Genomic DNA, 21,749 nt, shown 5'->3' on the forward strand with positions numbered 1-21,749 from the left:
CACACCCCAGCTCCCTTTGTGTCACTGTCTAGTGTGAGGTGCAACCAGCCCAACTGTCAAACTGACCCAGACAGGGAATCCACAAACAGGCAGAGTCACAGAAATGGTATAAGCAAGAAAATGCTCACTTTCTAAAAGTGGCATTTTCAGACACACAATCTTAAAATCAACTTTACTAAAAAAGGTACTTTTAAATTGTGAGCTCAGAGACCTCAAACTCCACATGTCCATCCGCTCCCAAAGGGAATCTACACTTTAATCAGATTTAAAGGTAGCCCCCATGTTAACCTATGAGAGGGACAGGCCTTGCAACAGTGAAAAACGAATTTAGCAATATTTCACTGTCAGGACATATAAAACACATTACTATGGCGGTCATTCTGACCCTGGCGGTCAAAGACCGCCAGGGCGGAGGACCGCGGGAGCACCGCCGACAGGCCGGCGGTGCTCCAATGGGGATTCCGACCGCGGCGGTAAAGCCGCGGTCGGACCGGCAACACTGGCGGTCTCCCGCCAGTGTCCCGCCGCCCCATTGAATCCTCCAAGGCGGCGCAGCTTGCTGCGCCGCCGAGGGGATTCCGACCCCCCCTACCGCCATCCAGATCCCGGCGGTCCGACCGCCGGGAACCGGATGGTGGTAGGGGGGGTCGCGGGGCCCCTGGGGGCCCCTGCAGTGCCCATGCCACTGGCATGGGCACTTCAGGGGCCCCCGTAAGAGGGCCCCTACAAGTATTTCACTGTCTGCTGCGCAGACAGTGAAATACGCGACGGGTGCAACTGCACCCGTCGCACAGCTTTCACTCCGCCGGCTCGATTCCGAGCCGGCTTCATCTTGGAAGCCTCTTTCCCGCTGGGCTGGAGGCCTGAAGGCGGCCGCCCGCCAGCCCAACGGGAATGTCAGAATTACCGCCGCGGTCTTTCGACCGCGGAACGGTAACCTGACGGCGGGACTTTGGCGGGCGGCCTCCGCCGCCCGCCAAGGTCAGAATGAGGGCCTATATGTCTTACCTTAACCATACACTGCACCCTGCCCTTGGGGCTACCTAGGGCCTACCTTAGGGGTGTCTTACATGTAAGAAAAGGGAAGGTTTAGGCCTGGCAAGTGGGTACACTTGCCAAGTCGAATTTACAGTTAAAACTGCACACACAGACACTGCAGTGGCACGTCTGAGACATGATTACAGAGCTACTTATGTGGGTGGCACAACCAGTGCTGCAGGCCCACTAGTAGCACTGTACTAGGGACTTACTAATAAACCAGATATGCCAATCATGGATAAGACCATTACATACACATTTTGTAAAGGAGCACTTGCACTATAGCACTGGTTAGCAGTGGTAAAGTGGCCAGAGTAACACAAACAGTAAAATCAGAGTCCAGCACACATCAACAACCTGGGGAACAGAGGAAAAAAGTTAAGGGAGACCACGCCAAGGATGAAAAGTCTAACAGGCGTTCGTTCCCTGAAGATTGCCTTCCAAGACTATCATCCCACCCTTGGTGGCCCACAACTTGCCATCGGACATCACCAATTGCATGGTGCTTCAAAATTCCCATCATGTACTCCAGCTGGCTCAGCAAGGCTCTCAGCTAGAAACCTGGGGCGGTTGGTCTGCATGCAAACTTCCCCAGTCCACTCTATTAAAGTTCAAGTGCACCCTGCATTCCCTGAACCAGCCCTCCCACTGGCTCACTGTAGCCTTGGAGACCTTAATACTTAGGGCCTGATTTAGGCTTTGGTGGACAGTATTCCATCCACCAGGGTAGCTCAGGACATTGTCTTCTCCACCCTGGCGGACTGCCATTCTGCAAATTTGAGATGACATCGTCCACCAGCCCAGCAGTCATTTCCATACCTAAAAAGTAACCACCATCAGGATGGTTCCCTTCAAAGTAAAAAAGTTTGGTGTATGGCCGGCCTTGATTTAAATGGCCGTTTACAACTGAAAAACAAAAATATTATAACCTGTGTGAGTTTTCTTCCAGGGTGTGGGGTAATTATTTGATTTTTTTCTGTCCCTCACTGCCAGATTTCACCTGGAAAAAAAGGACAGAAAAAAGGGCATAATACTGTCTAACCTAACTAGGGTGAGCGGTGTAATGGCTTCCCTCTGACAGCCCATTCTTTATCTGGTTGTCGGACTAATCTTTCTTTCAACAGAGTCAAATGGTGGCTCTGTAGATGAAAAGCGTACGGTCCGTCCATCTCAGAATGAGATGGCTGGATCGAGAGTTTCGTAGACAGGATACTTTGCCATGTTATCGACCCTGTCTGCCAAACTCTAAATCATGCTCCTAGGTTTTAGATACCCCTATAAAATGGTATGCTACCACTCCAGTCCTTGGTCTACCTTCAGACACTTGCTGCTAGCTAAAAACTACTGATCCAGCCTTTAGATAACCTTGGAGTGACATTGGAGAGTCCTGGAATGCCCCCCAAAAATGACCAGCTTGCTTTCATTCTCCACCAACTGCTCATTACACTCCCCAGCCAGCTATTACAGATTGCCGACCTGCTAACAGATGTCCACTGTAGGCCCCCAAAATACCCAGGTTGCATCCTCAGACACCCTCAACCAGCCCTCACAGCTCACCTCCACATGCAACCAGCTGACAGAGAGGGCCATCCCGCCTCAGATAGGACCAAAAGGCCTTAGTCACACCTTCAGCTGCCACTGACCACATATTGGTCCTCAAGTGAGCAAAAATGCATTGGTCTTAGTGACTAGGGAGGCAGTCACCACCCGTTCCCCATCTTTAACTATTCCGTTGCAAGGATTACATGAATCCTTGTAATTCTGATGCCTTTGTAAAATTATTATAATTCTTTTCTCCCTCTTTGTTTGTATCTGTACAAATCAGTTAACAGGGAAAGCAAGAAACCTTACTGATGATGTAGCCCTATCCAGCGTCATCCCAGCTCCGTTTCAGTCACTCTGAATTTGCTTGCATCTTGTGCAGATCCTTTTTAGTAAACTTTCAAAGCAGACCACCATTCTTCTCGTTGCATGCTCAGCTCTAGGTGAAATAGCTCAGGAGTTTGAGTTCCTGCTTTAGAGATCTATGCTTGTCACAGGTTCGAGTCATATTGGGGTTGACCTAGTGTTTACGCTTTTGGGATCAATAAAATGAGTAGCTTCGAGCTGACTAATAATGGCACCTCATAGGCAATTATTTAAGTGACAAAAGAAATATAATTATCGCAATGCACTTTAGTAATGATATTTATAAGTGTTATACGCTTCCACAATTCTGTCTGTTTCTTTGTGATCCATTTTACTCTCCTGCAGTTGTTGGAAGAGGTGAAGAAAGTCCAGTTTCGTCTTAACAACCTTTCATTTCACTTTGATGCCTTTGGGAATCTCAACACGGGCTACAATGTTCTTCTCTGGCACGAGAGGAACAGGAGCGTACAGTACTCAGCCATCGGCAGCTACACAAACCGGACATTGCAGCTGGACCAGCATCCGGTTCAGTGGCACACGAGAGACAACGAGGTAAGAGCAGACAGACTGCATCTGCGCCATAACATGCAGATCCAGGACTGCACACAGTGAAATACAGGCAGTAGATAATGGGTGGATTCACAACCTAGAGCATGGAAAGTGTAATAAAAACAATTATTAGGCGTCTAAACTGTCTGTTTAATTAATCTGAGCGGTACATTCTTTGGTTGCACTGCAACAAAAAGTGCAGTCTTGCACTACCTGATAATCATTTTTAAAAATTCCAATGTCTACAGGAACAGTACAATATGTGACTTTGCAGTCTTCCAATATTATATACCAGCCATCCAATTTTAAAGCACAAAGGGAACAGTCCTAGAGGTTATTTCAAATTAAATTGGAAACTCTCCCACAACTCATGAAATGATTTCCACTTTCAAAAGGTTCCAATAATAAACCATGGACAATTCCTAAGGGAACACGAGCAGTCTCTTTTAAAAAAAGTAGGATAAAACACAATTGATTTGCGAAAGTGATGAATAAACAATCCTAATATATTGTGAAACCTAAACAAATATTATAACGTTTTTTTAAATGATATTTTTAAAACTCATAAAATATTTTTTGACCTTACAACAAATATAATTCACATTATATACTTAAAGCTGACTTTTAACAACAAGTGCGGCATCATAAAATCCCATAATTACATTTATATATTTCTAATTGCCAATTGCAACTTTTTGTGGTTCTGAAATAATGGTAATATCTTAAATTTCCTAAAAATAAACAATGGTTATTTTGAACATTTTCATGAGGAGTCTCACATATTTGAAAAATCCTTTGGCCTGCATCTCAAAAATAGCTGTGAATATGCCCGTGGAATAACCCAAAATGATAGGGCCACACTGCAGAATGTGGTGAGGGACCCCTGTGATCGTGTATCTTGGAGATGTTCATATGCCTCAGGTTGACTTGGGCGCCCCTGAAGGATTCCCACACGTCTACAACTGTCTGACTGATTGTCATTCCCTCTTACACAATCGTACACAGTGTACAACTGGACAACTGGGCATTGGGAAATTGCAGGTGTGCATTTATGTTCTTTCTCCTCCACAAAGAAAGTAATTTTCGCCTTTCAGAAACACCCTCACCTAAGTCACAACAAGTTTGTTCTTTTTAGTTCCCATCTTGAAGGGGCTTTAGTCCTTCCCTTGTCAAAAGCAAATCTCCAGTTATTTGCTATGTGGAAATTTGTCATAAAATGGTTTATAAGCACCCACAACTCTTGAGTCTGTAAGTATGTACAAGCTTTCCAGGACATCCCACCCAGGAATGCCCGCTCCCATCCCCGGAGCAGAATTTGATAACACACAGTAAACCATCATGAATACATTGATTTATAACAGTATGGCCACAGTTTGGGAATACTTTGCACTTGTAAATCCAGCCGTTGGCACATCTAATTCTGTTTTTAACATGCAGATCAATACTTTTAAAATAAAAAAAAATGGAATTTTAACAAACAATTGCCATTTTCTAAAACTTAGAAAATGTTTGTGGTAGTTTAAAAATGTTGCCTAATTTATCTTATCCACAGAAGTTTAATACAAAAAATTGTAAATTATGGTTCACTGTTCCACAGAATTCAGGAGGATCACCGGGTAAAGAGGAAACAGAAACATGATTGCTCAGCACCTTATAAGGAAGTTTCTAAGAGGCAACCAATCCACCACCATAGGTTCTTTTCATAGTGCCTTGCTGTGTTTTATGTGACATGCTAAATTCTTGAAGGAAATTAACATTGTTAATCTGGAATTATCTACCTCCTTGCGGATCTTATTAGGGGGCAGTTGTGTAAGAGAGACCTATCTCATCTTAACAAAAAATCCCATTAAACAAACCCCGTTCATTGACAAAATTAACCAAATCCCCTAAAAATTACCATATTGGAATAAACTCAAACTGTCAAAAAGCTAAGTGAAAAAAGGGGGCAGTTGTGTAAGTGAAACAAAAAACCCAATTTAACGTAAACCTTTTCATTGAACAGAATAACCAAATCCCCTAAAAATTGCCACATTGATTTAAACTCAAATTGCCAAAACAAATAAGTGAAAAAAGAGTAACAGGGTAAGATGAACCATATTAGATGACTAAAAAAAAACAGGATGGAGAGCGATGTGGATTTCAGTACTTCCCCCAATATATAATAAAACAAGCATTGGCAAAGTCAATATGTCTTGCCTATACAAGAGCTATTGGCTTTGCCCATGTGTTTTTGTTCAGTGTGGCTGCTGTTCAGCATGGCTAAAAGTTAGTGTTGTAGAGTGTTGGAGTCTGGAGTAGGGGAGCAGAGTGTTGTAGAGTTCAATGGTTCAGTGGCAGAGAGTGTCGTGGAGTGGCATAGGGTGGAATAAAGTGGGGTGGGTTGAGTGGACTGAGGTAGTAGGGTGGATTGGAATAGAGTAGGGTGGATTGAATGAGTGGGGTGGATTGGAAAGGGGTAGTAGGGTGGATTGAAGTAGAGTGGGGTGGATTGGAGTGGGGTGGATTGGAGTGGGGTGGATTGAAATGGGGTGAGGTGGACTGGAGTGGAGTGGGGTGGATTGGAGTGGGGTAATTAGATTGGGGCAGGTGGATTGGACTGAAGTGATAGGACTAAGGTGGGCTGGATTGGAGTGAGGGGGTTTTCAGTGGGATGACTTGGAGTGGGGTGGATTAGACTGTACTGCAGAGGGGAGGACTGGAGTGGACTGGATTCATTTGATTGGAGTGGGGTGGACTCAACTGGGGTGGATAGGACTGTAGTGGAATGTGGAGCGGATTGGACTCGAGCTGAGTGAATGGATTGGAGTGAGATGTGGTGGTTTTTTTTGGGTAGAATAAGGTGGGGCAGTGTGTAGAGTGGGGTGGGGTGGATTGGATTGGGTAGAGTGAGGTGGATTGGATTGAGTAGAGTAAGGTGGATTGGACTAGAGTGGATTGGAGTTAAATGGGGTGGAGTCAAATGAAGTAGGGTGGATTGGAGTGGGGTTGACCGGGATAGGGTGGGTTGGATTAGAGTGGGTTGTATTGGAGTGGAGTGGTTTGGAATGCGGGGAATAGGAGTGGGGGATTGGCTTGAGTGGGGTGGACTGGATTAGGGTTGACTGGATTTGAGTGGATTGTATTCGAGTGAGGAGGATTGATGTGGTCTTGATTGCGGTGGGGTGGATTGGGTGTGGGGTAGGTTGAGGTAGATTGGAGTGGGATGGATTGGAGTGGAATGGAATTTGTTCAAGTGGGGTGGATTTGATTGGACTGGATTTGAGTAGAGTGGATTCTGGAGGATTGAACTGGAGAGCGATGGAGTAGACTGGAGTAGGTTGAATTCAATTGGAGTGGGGTGGACTGGAATGATGTGTGGTGAATTGAATTGAGTGGGGTGGATTGGATTGAGGTGAATTTGATTGGTGTGGGTGAATTGGATTTATTTTGGTTTGGGGTGCTTTCGACCAATTTGGGATGGATTTGATTGGTGTGGGTTGGATTAAAGTGGTTTGGAGTGGGGTGGATTGGGCAGGAGTGGGTGGATTAAGGTGGACTGTATGAGGCTGGAGTGGGTTAAGCTGGATTGGATTGGAGTGGGGTGGTCTGAACAGGGGTGGGGTAGATTGGATTAGGGTACAGTGGGGTGGATTAGAGCAGAGTGAACTGGTGTGGATTGGAGTAGAGTGGGGTAAACTGGAGAGTGGGGTGGATTGAAGTAGAGTGGGTGGGACTGAATTAGAGTGTGGTGGATTGGAGTAGAGTGTTTTGGACTGGAGTAGGGTGTGGTAGATTTGAACAGAAAGATGTGAGGTAGAGTGGATGAGGTAGAGTAGAGTGGGTGGACTGAATGGAGTGTATAGGAGTGGGTGTATTGGAGTGGGGTGGATTGGATTAGAGTGGGTTGGATTGGATTGGGGTGTGGTAGGGTGGGTTGGAGTGAGGTGGAATGTTTTGGGGTGGGTTTATTGGATTGGAATGTTGTGAGATGGGCTGAGTGGGGGTGCATTGGATTGGAGTGGGGTGGATTCAGGTGGATTGGAATGAAGGGTGATGGACTGGGGTGAAGCAGGTGGACTGGAGTGGGTCGATTGGGTTAGATTGGATTGGGGTGGGTTGGACTGGAGTGTGGTGGGTTGGATTGGATTGGAATGTGTGGGCTTGGAGTGGGATGGTTTGGTTTTGAGTGGGGTGGGTTGGACTGGAGTAGGGTGGGTTGGAATGTAGTGGGGTGGGTTGAACTGGAGTGGGTTGGATTGTGGTGAATTGTAGTGGGGTATTTTGAATTGGAGTGGGTAGATTGGATTGGTTTTGATTGGATTGGTGTGGTGTGGACTGTGGTGGATTGAAGTGTGGTGAATTGAAATGGAGTGGGGCAGATTGTTTTGGATTGAGTGGGGCAGATTGTTTTGAACTGAAGTGGGGCACATTTGTTTGGATTGCAGAGGGGTAGACTGGAGTGGAGCAGATTGTTTTGGTTTGCACTAAGGCAGATTGGAGTGGGGCACGTTGTTTTGGTTGCAGTGGGGCAGATTGGAGTGTGACAGATTGTTATGGATTGGTGTGGGTGCAGATTGGTTTGGATTGGAGTGGGTGCACATTGGTTTGGGGTAGATTGTATTGCATCGGAGTGGGGCAGTTTATTATAGATTGGAGGGCGGCAGAATGTTTTGGATCGGAATGGGGCAGATTGTTGTGGATTGGAGTGGGGTAGATTGTTTTTGGTTGGAGTAGGCCAGATTGTTTTGGATTGTAGTTGGCAGATTGCTTTGGATTGTAGTGGGTCAGATTCTTTGGATTGTAGTGGGGCAGTCTGGAGTGGGGCAGATTGTTTTTGATTGGAGTGGGTCAGATTGTTTTGGATTGGAGTGGGGCATATTGCTTTGGAATGGAGTGGGCATATCGTTTTGGAATGGAGTAGGGCAGTTTTCTTTGGATTGGAGATGGACAGATTGTTTCGGACTGGAGCAGGGAAGATCGGAGTAGGTCAGAAAAGAGTGGGGCAGATCGGAGTGGGACAGTTTTTTTTTTTATTGAAGTGAGGCAGATTGTTTTGGAATTGAGAAGGCCCCTTTGTTTTGAAATGGAGTAGGGCAAATTGTTTTGGACTGGAGTTGCACAGATTGGCGTGCAGCAGATTGTTTTCGATTGGAGTGGGGAAGATTGTTTTGGATTAGAGTGGGCAGATTGGAGGGGGCAGAGTGGAGTTGGGCAGAGTGGGGGGGATCAGGTGAGGTGGACTTGATTGGAGTGGGGTGGATTGAACTGAGGCGATTGGATTGGGGTTATTGGAGTGGGGCAGATTGTTTCAGATTTGAGTGGACAGATTATTTTGGATTGGAGTTGGGCATTTTGTTTTAGATTAGAGCGGGCAGATTTTTTCAGATTAGAGTGGGGTAGATTGTTTTGGATTGGAGTGGGGCAGATTGGAGGTGGGCAGATTGTTTTGATTGTTGTGGGCAGATTGGATTGGAGTGGTGGAATTGGATCAGAGTGGGGAGAATGGAGTGGGGCAGATTGTTTTGGAGTGGAGTGGGGCAGATTCAAGCAGGACATATTGTTTTGGGTTGGAGTGGGGCAGATTGCTTTAGATTGGAGTGGGCAAGTTGGAGTAGGGCAGATTTATTTGGATTGGATTTGGGCAGAATGTTTTGGATTGGGGTGGAACACATTGTTTTGGTTTGGAGTTGCCCAGATTGTTTTGGATAGGAGTGAAGCAGAATGTTTTGGGTTGGAGAGGGGCATATTGGAGTGGGAATGGGTTAGGAGGGTTGGCATGTGGTGGACTGGAGTGGATTGGGGAGTGTGGTTTGGATTGGAGTGGGGCGGATTGGATTGGAGTAGGACGGACTGGGGCATCCCGCACAATTATGTGTTAAAGTATAATTTAAAAAATCACACAAAAGAAAGAAGCAATGTTCCTATTGAGAACAAGATAATTGTCACCTCTTGAGAACAGCACCCACAAGTTTAAACAAAAACAAAACATGAGTGCAAAGTGAGAAAAACTTGGCAAAGTAAAAAATAATTAACTGTAGAAGATACACCTGTTCAATTTTGTTTGTCCTGCTGGGCATGATTTTCCCAGTCATGCACCTTTATTTTACAGGGCACTAACAGTTAAAAAAACAAAACAAAAATGCAAAGTTAGAAAAGAAGACTTGGCAAAAAGAAAGTTAACAATAAAAAATACAAATTTGCAATTTTGTTTGTCCTGCTGGACACTGCCATCTGTTTGCAGGGCACTAGAAGTTAAATAAGGAAATAGTATGTCTATCACATCGAGCGCAGTGGACGGTTGCTGATTAAATTGAATCAATCAGTGCTTGGTCCCTGCTCCAAGGATGTGAATAGAAATGATGTTAGGCCTCCAGTGACGAATTACGATCCTGTAATGAAGGGTGCCATGCAAGCCAACAAATGGTAAGCCAGGGGCGGTCTCTAAGCCCTTTTCCAAAATCAACAGCGAATCACAAGCAATATGTATGCGCTAGCGAATGCTATCACTGGCTCAACCCTAAAAAGGTGGTTTCCAAAGGAGGAACGGGGTACAAAGGGTCAGAAGCAGTGAAGAGAAAAGATAAATAAAGGAGGTTGGAGGATGAGGCGACAGGCGCAAAGGGATGGGTGCACAGGCAAGGGATCTTATATGTAAGGGGCATGGCTAGAAGGGGGAACATAAGGAGGAAGGATCAAGACTCTACTCCAAGCTCTGTAACAAACATGAGGAGAAATGGTGCAGGGATTAAAGTAAGTATTTCCCACCCCTTCTGCCCCCTAAATTAAAAAAAGACTGTTTAAGGGAAGGTTGAGACAAGCAGAAAAAAAATGATCATCAGAAGGCAGAAAAAGTAAAGTAAAAAAATCAATATTCACAAGGTTGGTTTAGTCAACCACAAAAAGTCCTTTAGTTGAAATGTTAGTTGAAACAGGTCAGTTGAGATGTGTGACTGAGACCAGTTTGAGCCAAGTTAGCTTTTTACCAAAATCACATATAACCATGGAAAGGATGGGTACTATATGCTCCTCTAACTGTAAGGTGGTGCCCTTACTAACTGAGCCTAAAATACTCACATTTTGAGTGTAGACAAAACATCTTTTTACTCTAATCATCTAAAGCAATCAAAAATGTGACCAGGTTGGTATACCATTTTATTCTTCTTTCTAGTCATGTAATATAAGTTAAAGCTATGACCATATCGCTCATTTTAGAATTACCAGTGCCAAATTACATCAAGTGTGTCAATTACTTTCAATGTCTATTTAGTCAACCTAGGTGACATTCTTTTTTCAAGGCAAAAAGTTATTTTAGTTTCCCATTGTATAGAGACAGATCTCAACATTATTTCTAGTATTTCTCTGTAAAGAATACTGTGACTGTTCATCAGCTTTAGATACTTTCATTCTCTGCACTTTGTATTTTATTCTTCAGTTTTTGCCCACGTCTGGTATCAACATCTGTGCTTCTATGGAATGCCACACAGAGGGGCAGATTTCTCAGAGTGACACAACGCGGTGTTGCAGCAGCATTGCATCAAGAAATCTTGCATTTGGTGTGAAATTTGCGTGTAATATGGCTGCGGCATATCTATGGAACGCCACACCATATTGTAAGGCTCTAAACTGCGTCTAGAATTGTGATACATAAAAAAATGACGCAGCATGGCGTAAGGCAATTGGTTCTTATAAGGGGCAAAGCTGATTTGCATGTTGCAAAGCATTTGAAAGTGAAGCAAATCAGCAATGCGACTCTTAAAAAATGCATAAAAAACCACACATTAAAAAAATCGGAGCTGCAACCCACAACAACTGAAGAAAGCGGAGGCAACAGCATCCACAAGTCAGGAGGGCAACAATCCCAAGCCCAGCCAAGATGCCTGGACAGCAGGCAAGGGAAGGAGGAAGAGGAGAAGCAATTTCAGCAAGGAGGAGAACCAAATGTTAAATGCTGAGGTGATACAAAAATGAAAACCTTCTCTTTGTTACCACAAAATTGCAATTATGGAAGATGGCAGCCGTTTGGCAATCCATAGTGGATAAGATTGACAGTGCTGTCCAAGCTAAAAGGACAGTGTCTGATCTGTAAAAAAGGTGGCATGATTATAAGCACAGGACCAAGGAGAAACTGGCCAAGAACGTGAGGGAAGCCATGCAGACCCGAGGATGACCAGAGGAATAGGAGGAGTTGGACCTGTTGGAGGAGCAGATGGCATCACTTATCCCACCAGAGTTGGTGGCAGGAGTTGCCGTACAGGATAGTTCTGCGGTCGAGGACCAGGATGATCTACAGGGTAAATGTCATCAATGAACAATACAGTCAAACAACATGTCATGTTGTGCAGTGTATCAACACACTTTGTTGTGCTGTGTGCATGGGAAAGGGCAGGCATGTCTAACATGTCAACCCATATATCACACTCGAAAATGAATATAGAGTGCACTCTTCATAATGCTCAAAGTTATGTGGTATTCAACGATGCTCAAGGAAAAGATTTGGCGTACAAGCTGGAAATGGTGCTGTGTTCCAATAGCACCTGCATAACATAAAAAAAAAAGAACAATACAGTCAAACAACATGTCATGTTGTGCAGTGTATCAACACACTTTGTTGTGCTGTGTGCATGGGAAAGGGCAGGCATGTCTAACATGTCAACCCATATATCACACTCGAAAATGAATATAGAGTGCACTCTTCATAATGCTCAAAGTTATGTGGTATTCAACGATGCTCAAGGAAAAGATTTGGCGTACAAGCTGGAAATGGTGCTGTGTTCCAATAGCACCTGCATAACATAAAAAAAAACGGCTCCTGCGCCGTCACACCCAGCTTCAAGCTGCCCAGCCTCAAAAGCACAAATCGGCCAAATCAAATATTTAAATCTAACTTTAATTCAAGTATTTCAGTTGTATTCCAAATTTATCATAACAATCTCAAATTCACAATGGAGGCAGCATGATTTTCAAATTTAAACACAGAGGAAATGCCCATCCATAGATCATCATAAAAAGAAATAGTATTCATTGCAGATGGACAAACAACACCTCCTGTACAACTGCCTGTTCTGGATGACCTACCTTTTGGTGATAAGCTCCTGCCTCCCATGGATGATGTCACCTTCCAGCAAATCCTGGATTCCATAGAATCCCCTTCTCTGGACCTGGCAAGAGATGACAGCACTGCAGGGTCTCCAGATGAACCACCACCAACACAAAATTCCCCATCTGCCAATCTAAGCCCAGCTCCGAGGACCCCCAAGTTGTCTTCAGCAGTAGATGGTTAATGAGGTGCAGTAGGGGATGGAGACCTCAGCGGGCACCCTTGAAGGAGTCCGTAGGTGCCTCTGTCCCAATAAGATACATCTGAGGCAAATAAAGGCACCTACACTCGTCTCCATAGTATGGGTGAGCCCCTAGCTGGCATTGCTGGTGTCATGAGGCAGAAGCAAGAACAATAGTCTTCAACATCTGATTCCAGTGAGGTTGCCACCAAGCTGTGGACTATCAGTAACATCATGGCATTTATGGAGCGCAAGTTGGACTCCTACATAGCAACAGCAAGTGGCCTTCATGGAGAAGTTGTTGCATTGCTGAGAAGCCATGAGACCCTTTTTAGTGCTGCTCTGTCTTCCTTGCTGGCACAGACAAATGCTGTTGGGGACAGGTAAGACATTTCTTCAGGCCCTGATATGTGTTTGCCTTTGCCTCAGATGCCTCTCACACAAACGCCACTATCTGCAGGTGAGGCACAACACCCATGAAAGGATGAAGATGTGGATTTCTTAAATTTCTGTTAGAAAACTGCCAGGTAACATTTGTCTGTGCCCCCTTGGACAGTTCCCCCGTGGGCCTGTGTCTATCATCATGCTAACTCTTTTCTAACTCAGAACTGCCACTTTTTGTTGATGTACCTACTAATGTTATCCACCTGTGGACTTGTGAAGTGGCCTGTCTTCTCTAATGGCAATTTGTACCTCCTCACTGAAATTCTCAACACTTCTACATGTCCCATGACATGAAAACAAAAAGGCCAGGGCACACCCAGAGTCAAATGTTGAGTAGTAGATCCAAGTAGTATTTCAGGAATTGAGTCGACGTCCGGCAAAGCAAGTGATACTTGATATTTATTAGAAGAGCAAGTATGTAGTCAGAGTTTCAATCAAATGACTACGTGCAACATACGTCCATACAGTAAAACCGCCAGATGAAAATGAGTGGTCAGAGTTCCAATCAAAAGACCACATGCAACATAAGTCCATACAGCAAAACAGCCGACATGTGTTTCGTCTTCAAGACTTTGTCAAGGCGTAAGCTATGCGAACATGTGTATGTAGGAAAGAGTACAGAATTTCCAAACAGATGGTTGCAGTAGAACTCCAAGTGAGTCAATCATAAGGAGTAAAAATAGACAAGATGGCAGTAATCAGCCTAATGAAGTATATAGAGATATGTCATGGGACAATTGCCGTTCACGTCGGTAATTGTCCCATGACATATCTCCCAAATGGACTCTGTCTGGACATCCTTTGCTGACTATCAATATTTGCGTTGTTGCCTCAAACAAAGTAAAAATGTGGTGAGCCACCCACACAGGTAAATACATTTACTCCTATAAACCTAAGAGTGGGATGTCTGTTGCAGAAAAGACAACTTATACCATGGTTTATTTGTACATACAGAACCAAGGTTTTAGCATATAGAGGAGATTGAACTTCAGTCACTATCACCTGCACTTGTTATATTTGCCCAGACATCATGTACATCCACTGCTATCGCATTATGCAGAATGTTTTGTCCAATTGAAAGTCATGGTGTGACAAACCTCAGTTACTAGTGTAGCACACAGTGAGAAGGTCTTCTTAAACAAATAAATGCCTACATGTTCACAATGGGGCCTGTGAGGCATGTGAGTTAGTTAAAATGTTCCACTCAGCCACATATTTCTATTCAGTGAACATTACAATGTAAACTAGCACATATGATAGCCTCAAGTCACTGAAGAGACCCTAAAGATCTTAAAGTATGCTTGCACTGATAATATGCAGGCTCTCATGGCTAGACGTCTTCTGAATTAGCATCATAGCTATGCTGCTCAAGGATGTACAAGGTTTGCCAACACTTGGATGTCAGTCTGTCTGAAATGCAACTTCATATTATTAGAGGTTCATTTACTAATGATAAATGGTGTTGAAATGTCCACTGGGATACATAGGATAAATGTGTTCCTCTGTCCTTGATAGGTCTCACATGTATTGAGTGTGAGTGTAACCACACATGAAATCAAGTGTACAATATACACACATATTACTGATTTGGAGCCAAATTACAGACACTGGAACAAAGCAACACCTCCGCAGACTAAGAGGAAATGGTAGACATACAGTTTAAAAACATTGCAAGTGGTTGCACAAAGTTACATGCATGTAGTGCCACACTTAGCAAGTACTCAATGCCAAGGTTTATTGAGGTTCTCCAGGCAGGTGGGGGTCACGTTCATGATTTATAACCAGCTAACACCAATTACCTATGTGCAGAATGGCACAAAGGTGTGTGTGTTGGTGGCAGGCACTATTGTGTGTCCCAGCACAGACCGAGTTCTGTAATATGTTGTCACAAAACTATCCAAATTATGCATGTAGTATCACACACAGTGCTACAATGGGTAAGTATCTGTGGTGGACTGCGTGTCAAGTCACACTTAGATGAATATTTACAATGCATTCAGAATGTCAAATAGTTGTTAAGTGACACTTATGTGAAATACACTAACTGTTGAACATAGGCCTCTTACAAAATAGCATACACCTTCAAAGACTGCAGGATAATAGCTACATCATGTACTCAACACACTTAGGCCCTCATTTCAACCTCGGCGGTCTTTTCAAAAGACTGCAGAGGCTGCGGGAGCCAGAATACCGCCAGTGCTGGCGGTATTTCTGGCTCTCTATTACGACTTTTCTGCTGGACCAGCCAACGCTAACAGTGTTACCGTCTGCTGGCCAAGCGGAAACGTAACATCAACATTGCTGTCGTCTCGTAATAGAGCCAACGGCAATGCTGATGTGCAGCAGGTGCAGCAGCACCTGTTGTGCATTTCACTGCCCAAAATTCGGGCAGTGAAATGTGCGACGGGGCTATACCTGGGGGCCCCTGCCCATGCCAAGTGCATGAGCAGGGCAGGGGCCCCCAGGCCCCCCCCCAAGTTCCCCTTACCACCAGCCTTTCCATGGCGGTGTATTCCACCGTGGCCAGGCTGGCGGTTGCGGACTCATAATCCCCAGGGGCGCGATGCTTGCACCGCTGCCCAGGCGATTATGGCAGCCAGGGGGAAGCCTTGAAGTATAGTGGAGATTTTAGATACTGTGGGCCTGCTTACATACCCCGTACATTCTGAATGATTTTACTCCTTGATAATTCTTAAAGAATCTCTGGGCGGGTTCTGTTCAGATTTGCACACTGACAGCTAATTGAGTATTACCTCTTACCACACATCACAATGTAACATTTGACATAGATCATACACAGATATCAAAATGGTACATACATGTACTTATAACACCTACTTGTATTATTTGGGTTCTGGAAGGAGTCTACCTCCCCAATTGTAAATGGTAGGTAACCACCTAGGAGACATGAAGGAGGACATTGCACTGTAAATATTGCTTTCACATATGTTTAAATTTTTTTGTTATGAACTATGATATCCCAATATTTCAGATTTACATAAGTGCTTAAAAACACACATGTCAATATGACCAGATTATTGCACGAAGCTAGTTCTTTTGCAGGCCGGAGCTGGTTGGATGCTGAAGTTCAGATGTACCCGTCATGATATGCCTGAACATGCCTCAAGGATGTGATGGATTTAGTAATGCTGGGCAGCATCATGTGAGACTCCAGTGTACCATGACACATGGATGACGTAATTGACCCTAGGAATAGCTAAGTGTTGCTATGATGGAAAAGGACAGGCCTACACCATATGTACCGTCATAAAAGCTATACAAAGGTTTACAGGCACTGGTGCACAGAGTGCTGGTTAGTATTAAATGGTTTTACCTTCCAACTTTGTGTAAGGCTGCATGTCTTGTCACCACGTATAATGTTTTTATTTCTCTAAAAAACACACAATTCTGCACAAGTAGATATTCATAAGGCATGGCAATCCGAGTACATTTGCAGCCCACAATGAGGATTAACCATAAAAGCTTTTGGAACATACGGCCTATATTAAGTTGCTTTGTGGCACAGGGCAGTGCAGTAAGTCACCTTGCTGCACTGTCCTGTATCACAGGGAAGGGGCAGGAATGTGCAGTATTTAAAAGAATACCGCACATACCTGTCTTTTCCCCTGCGCTGGTGCCCTTTAGGCAGCATAGCACCAATGCAGGCACATTTGCACCATTGAATAGCCCCTTGTGAAAAGGTATAGAAATTGAGCAATTCACCCTCTGCTTGCTTTATGTTTGATTAATGTAGGCACTCTGAGGCACTCAACGTTCCCTTACTTTACATCATCTCCTTATATGCATTTATCCTGATATACATCTCCAACGTTGCAATATGTAAAAAAATGCACAAAATATGTATGGGCTTTGTCTATGTTTGGCATCACTGATAAAGGTACATCACAAAATGAGGAAGAAACATACATACATACCTACCTACGGGTACACAAATCTCAAGTCCAGCCAGGTCAATAACATCGGCCTCCCGTGCAATTACATCAGCCCATCTGTATTTCATCTGTACAGTGATCTGTGATATTTTGAAAGTCTTCTGATTGTGCCAGTGCACACACTACCAGTGATCCTTCTTCTCCTTTGCAGGGTAGCCCTGGCTCTCCCTGACCCCTGCCGCTAGCAGCCTTGGCAGATAATGCACTATGAGCCATATCAGCACACCCAACTCTGACTCTGAAAAATTCTTACCCCCCAAAAATATTTCCCTATTGCTCCCAAATGCACTAAACCCAATAACAAACCCCCTACAAATTATTACTACCTAACAGAGAAACCCCAAAAAGACTAACTCCCAATGGCAAATATTTATACAAAACAATGAAACAAGACAAAATAGGTATGGCAGAGAGACAAAATAGGGACAGAACACACATTGACAAGACCAAAACACTAGAATTTTTCATACTCGCTCTCCAAACACATCCAATACCAAGCACAGACTAACAGAAAGTAAGAGAAAGTGAAAGTAACTTCACACTTCCTAGTTTGCAGCCTCCCACACCCATTGAGTGACTTCCTGGGTGTATTCCGCTCGATTTTTACATATGTGTGTGTTTTTTATGACGCATCAGTACAAAAATTGTCATTGCGTAATTAATGACCAGTGCATTAGCACCTATGCATTGTTTTCAACACAATGGCATTTATGCATGGCTTGCGACCAGCACAATGGGTACAATGCACCATTAAAACGGGTCAATGCATGGGTTCTGACCTACACAACTGACCTGTTTTCTGGGATACACTGTATGGAATTAGGCATTGCAAGAAAACACACCTTGGTCTTACTTTTCTTGCTCCTCTTTTCTTACCCGACTGGTATAATATTTTCTAATGTGTGCTTTTTCAGTGGTAATAGTATATCTATGTGTGAGAATTCACTTTCTTAGTGGTGACGTATTGAGTGACAAAATGTTTTAATGTAAAGTAAGTAACTATTTTAATGTATAGAGGCATTTAGAAGTTTTTCTTCCTTTTGAGGTTTGTAGTATGCTTGGGGAAACATAGGTAGCTGCAGTTTAGTCAAAACTATGTCAAATATATAGCATTACTATACCTATGTGCAACACTATTGTATTCCCTGTTATGCACAATATATACATTCAGACCATCTGTCAGGATTCCTGCCATAGGATGTGTTACAGATGCAACACACACTCGTAGAAGCACAGAGATAGACTCGTTCAGCCAGTCTACAGTGTATGTGGCAGCCAGCTCACTGATTTACTGGATGAATATGATAGATATGGTGTAAAACCAATAGGCACCTGTGATTGTCCGGTAGCCAATTATCTGCACACTAAACTAGAAAACTTCCACCATGTAATGTGGTAGTTCAGACACATTTGCAGTCAGGGCTATATTTCTGAAACAATACGGGTGGAGCATGCACAATGCACCAATGTACATATGTTTTGCAAATCTGTGTGCCTATTGTTTAAGCACAGCAAGGCCAGCTTGAGTGGCCAAGACATATGTCATTAATCACAAGTGCCACAAATATATTGCAATTCACTGCATTTTCTTACTCTGCACCAGAGAAAGATTCCTTGACATTTGCATATGGATAGCCATTCACATCAGATGGTGATTTATGCATTTACAAACAGAGACTCCAGGCAAACCTGCAAATGAGTCAGTAAGAAGTACCTTACCAGAAGTGACATTACATTGAGTTAGCCCTAACATCTCCACGTTAGTTAATTTTTCTTTTTGTCCTTGTACAGCAACACATATAGATTAAGCACTGTGACTCACAGCATATATTGGTTAGCAGTTAGACGCACCTTCATGCTCACATATATTCTTGCATGTAATAGTTGCATCCTTGCTTCATGGCAGCAATACAATACAGCACCAGGACAGGGGAAAAGGTAAGATTATAAAGTGTTTTGTTAGATACAGTCCATTTCTAGCAATTTGCTTTCAAACTTAACCGTGGTGTAGGGAGACTGCTACACTGTGTGAGCATGCCCATTATATGCCCTTCTGTTTACAGTCACAGGACATTATGGAGACTATACTATGATCCATATATGTACGATAGAAGCAAACATCATGACATGCAGCACACACACTCAGTCATCGCACAGTTTGGCACTACCCTCCCTTTGGTTGTGCTGGAGGGTGAACAAACTGTAGCAGCACACACACTCTCAGCATATGCACACTGTTCCACATTGCAACCTTGTTGTGTATATCTTGCACAGGCACATGTTCTGCACGTGGTATTATCATGCACACATATTTTTCAGAAAACATGATTTTGATCAGGTGTGAGTGTGTCACACGGCAACAGACCTTTGGAACAGGTGAATGGGCCATTAGGCATCACTGCAGTGAAACATGGTCAAATAGTCAATTTAACTAGAGATTTTCAATTAACATAATGCAGCCAAACACACATCATCCCTATCTTATACTTGTCAATGTTAGTAGCAGTATATCTACTCTTAGAGGAGGCCTTTGTGTGTGCCTCCTGGCAGGGACAGCTCCTCCGTAATGGCTCAGTCAGGCAGTTACAAATAAAATTATAATAAAACCATTTTTTACACTTTTCTTTATCACTGTCTGATAGCACATCTAGGGTGGTGCGAGCTGGGCCATAGTTAGAAGGAGTGGTGAGCACTGTAAAGTCTGCATGTGGGTTTGGCTGGCATTTTAGGACGGCCAAACCAACATGCACACTTACTTTTCTCCAACCCAGCTGTGTTACACAGCAAGGTTGGAGAAATGGCACACGCTCACTTTACCTGAGCGAGTGTCAAACCAGTCCACTTAGGCTGATCCCAACATTGCTCTCATGCTTGGTATAGTATGAGAGCAGCATTTGGATTGGGAGCCTGTGCCCCAGTAACTGCTGGGAAGAGAGGAGCAACTGAGGCAGCCGGGATCGCCTGGTAGGTACGTTTTGAAAACGATTTCTTTACTCTCACACACACAACCCCCCTGTACCTCCCCACCACCCCTGATTGGCGGCAGACACCACTGCCTCCTGGGCCAAAGATACTGCATTCCCTGACACAGGCATATGTAATGGCACACACTCAACTAAATGTTCCCCTTTGGGATGATGGAAGATTTGTGATCCCCTAAACTATGCACTTGTAAATCAGGTCATAGGTAACCAACTTTTGCCATGCAAAGGTAAGTTTATATCCAAATTCCTCCATCTGACCATGTGCAATGATTTAGGGTATATGCACATACAGTTTTGTCTGACTTTTGACATTGTGAAATCACACTCTTGAGATCTCTGTATTCTTCAAGTGTTCATAAAACATATCCAATGTCATACTTGTATGGCTATTTACTCACTGCACAATGTCATCTGCTCATATTGTTATTTTACAACATTGCTGTGCAATGCATGTACAAACGTGTCATTTATATACTGCAGCATGATGTGGTACATCTGACAATACAGCCAGGAATTGGGTCACATGTGCTGTATTTTGAGGAAAGCCACACATGTATGTATGCACTCTTTACAAGTGCCATCTTTTACATGTTCACTAGGCCTTTGTCTTTGACAACTGTAACTCATTATTTATGATGGGATTTGCAACATTACTTCTTGCAAAATGCTGCCATTCTACATGCTTCCACACTAATGAGACACTCTACAATGTGAGGCTTGTCTCAGGTATGGCACTTCTTGGTCTGTGTTCCAAACAGCCATCTGTAACACACTTTGCTGCTGCAGAACACAGCAAGAATGCTAGCTGTGCATCTCTGCATTGCCGAAGTACATGAGAAAACTAATCATCAGTTTGGAACTGGATATGTGCCATGCCTAGCCTAGACTGTCCGTTTAAGGAAGTAAGCTGCATCACATTGTATTTCTGTATAGGTGGATTTTATTAATGAGAGGCATGGCCCCATGTTGCTCAACGGGTCTGGTGACATGTTGAGGTTTACTTCTAGTTGATGAAATGTGGGTGACTTGATGTCACATAAAAGTCAACATAAAAATGAATTCAAACATTTTTTTCATTTTGAACATTTATTTGATTTTCAGATATTTTTCCCATCAAAGTACAATTATTTTATGAAAATATATTTTGAACAATGTGGTTGCATTACCGACTACCAGCCACTGTCTGTTGGATCTCTCCTTTTCTTCCTCCTCTATTGGATCCTGCCCATCATGAGCCATGTCTCAAGGGACATTTGCCTGTACACAGATGTTGTGGAGGATGGCACATACTAGGATCATCTTGCAGACCTTAGGGTATTAGAATAGCAATCTCCCCCCTGAAATGTCCAGGCATCTGAACTGGGACTTCAGCACACCAAAAGTTTTCTTCACAATATTCTGGGTCTTTCCCAGTACCTGGTTGAACTGTAATTCTGGCTCACCCTGTGGATGTGCAAATGAGGCCATGACCCATGGCTGGAGACCATATCCTTGGTCAGCTGAAAGTTAAAAAGAAATTACAACTGTCATTAGTTTTGCTCTTTGTTACAGTGCCATTCCTGTCCATGTGTGTTATGTGTAATGAATAACGTATACACATTTCTTACAGTATTTCA

The 21,749-nt window shown here is 43.7% G+C and overlaps 1 protein-coding gene across 1 annotated transcript in view; it reads left to right on the plus strand.

Moving 5' to 3' along the window:
- LOC138301785 (taste receptor type 1 member 3-like) overlaps nucleotides 1-21,749 on the plus strand; it is a 164,873-nt gene that overhangs the window by 133,898 nt on the left and 9,226 nt on the right. Inside the window, exon 5 of the mRNA XM_069242287.1 lies at nucleotides 3,292-3,498. Coding sequence (XP_069098388.1) covers nucleotides 3,292-3,498 — 207 coding nt within the window. The remainder of the gene's footprint in view (nucleotides 1-3,291; nucleotides 3,499-21,749) is intronic.

Source organism: Pleurodeles waltl, chromosome 6 (assembly GCF_031143425.1).
Source record: "Pleurodeles waltl isolate 20211129_DDA chromosome 6, aPleWal1.hap1.20221129, whole genome shotgun sequence".
Classification (NCBI taxonomy): Eukaryota; Metazoa; Chordata; class Amphibia; order Caudata; family Salamandridae; genus Pleurodeles; species Pleurodeles waltl.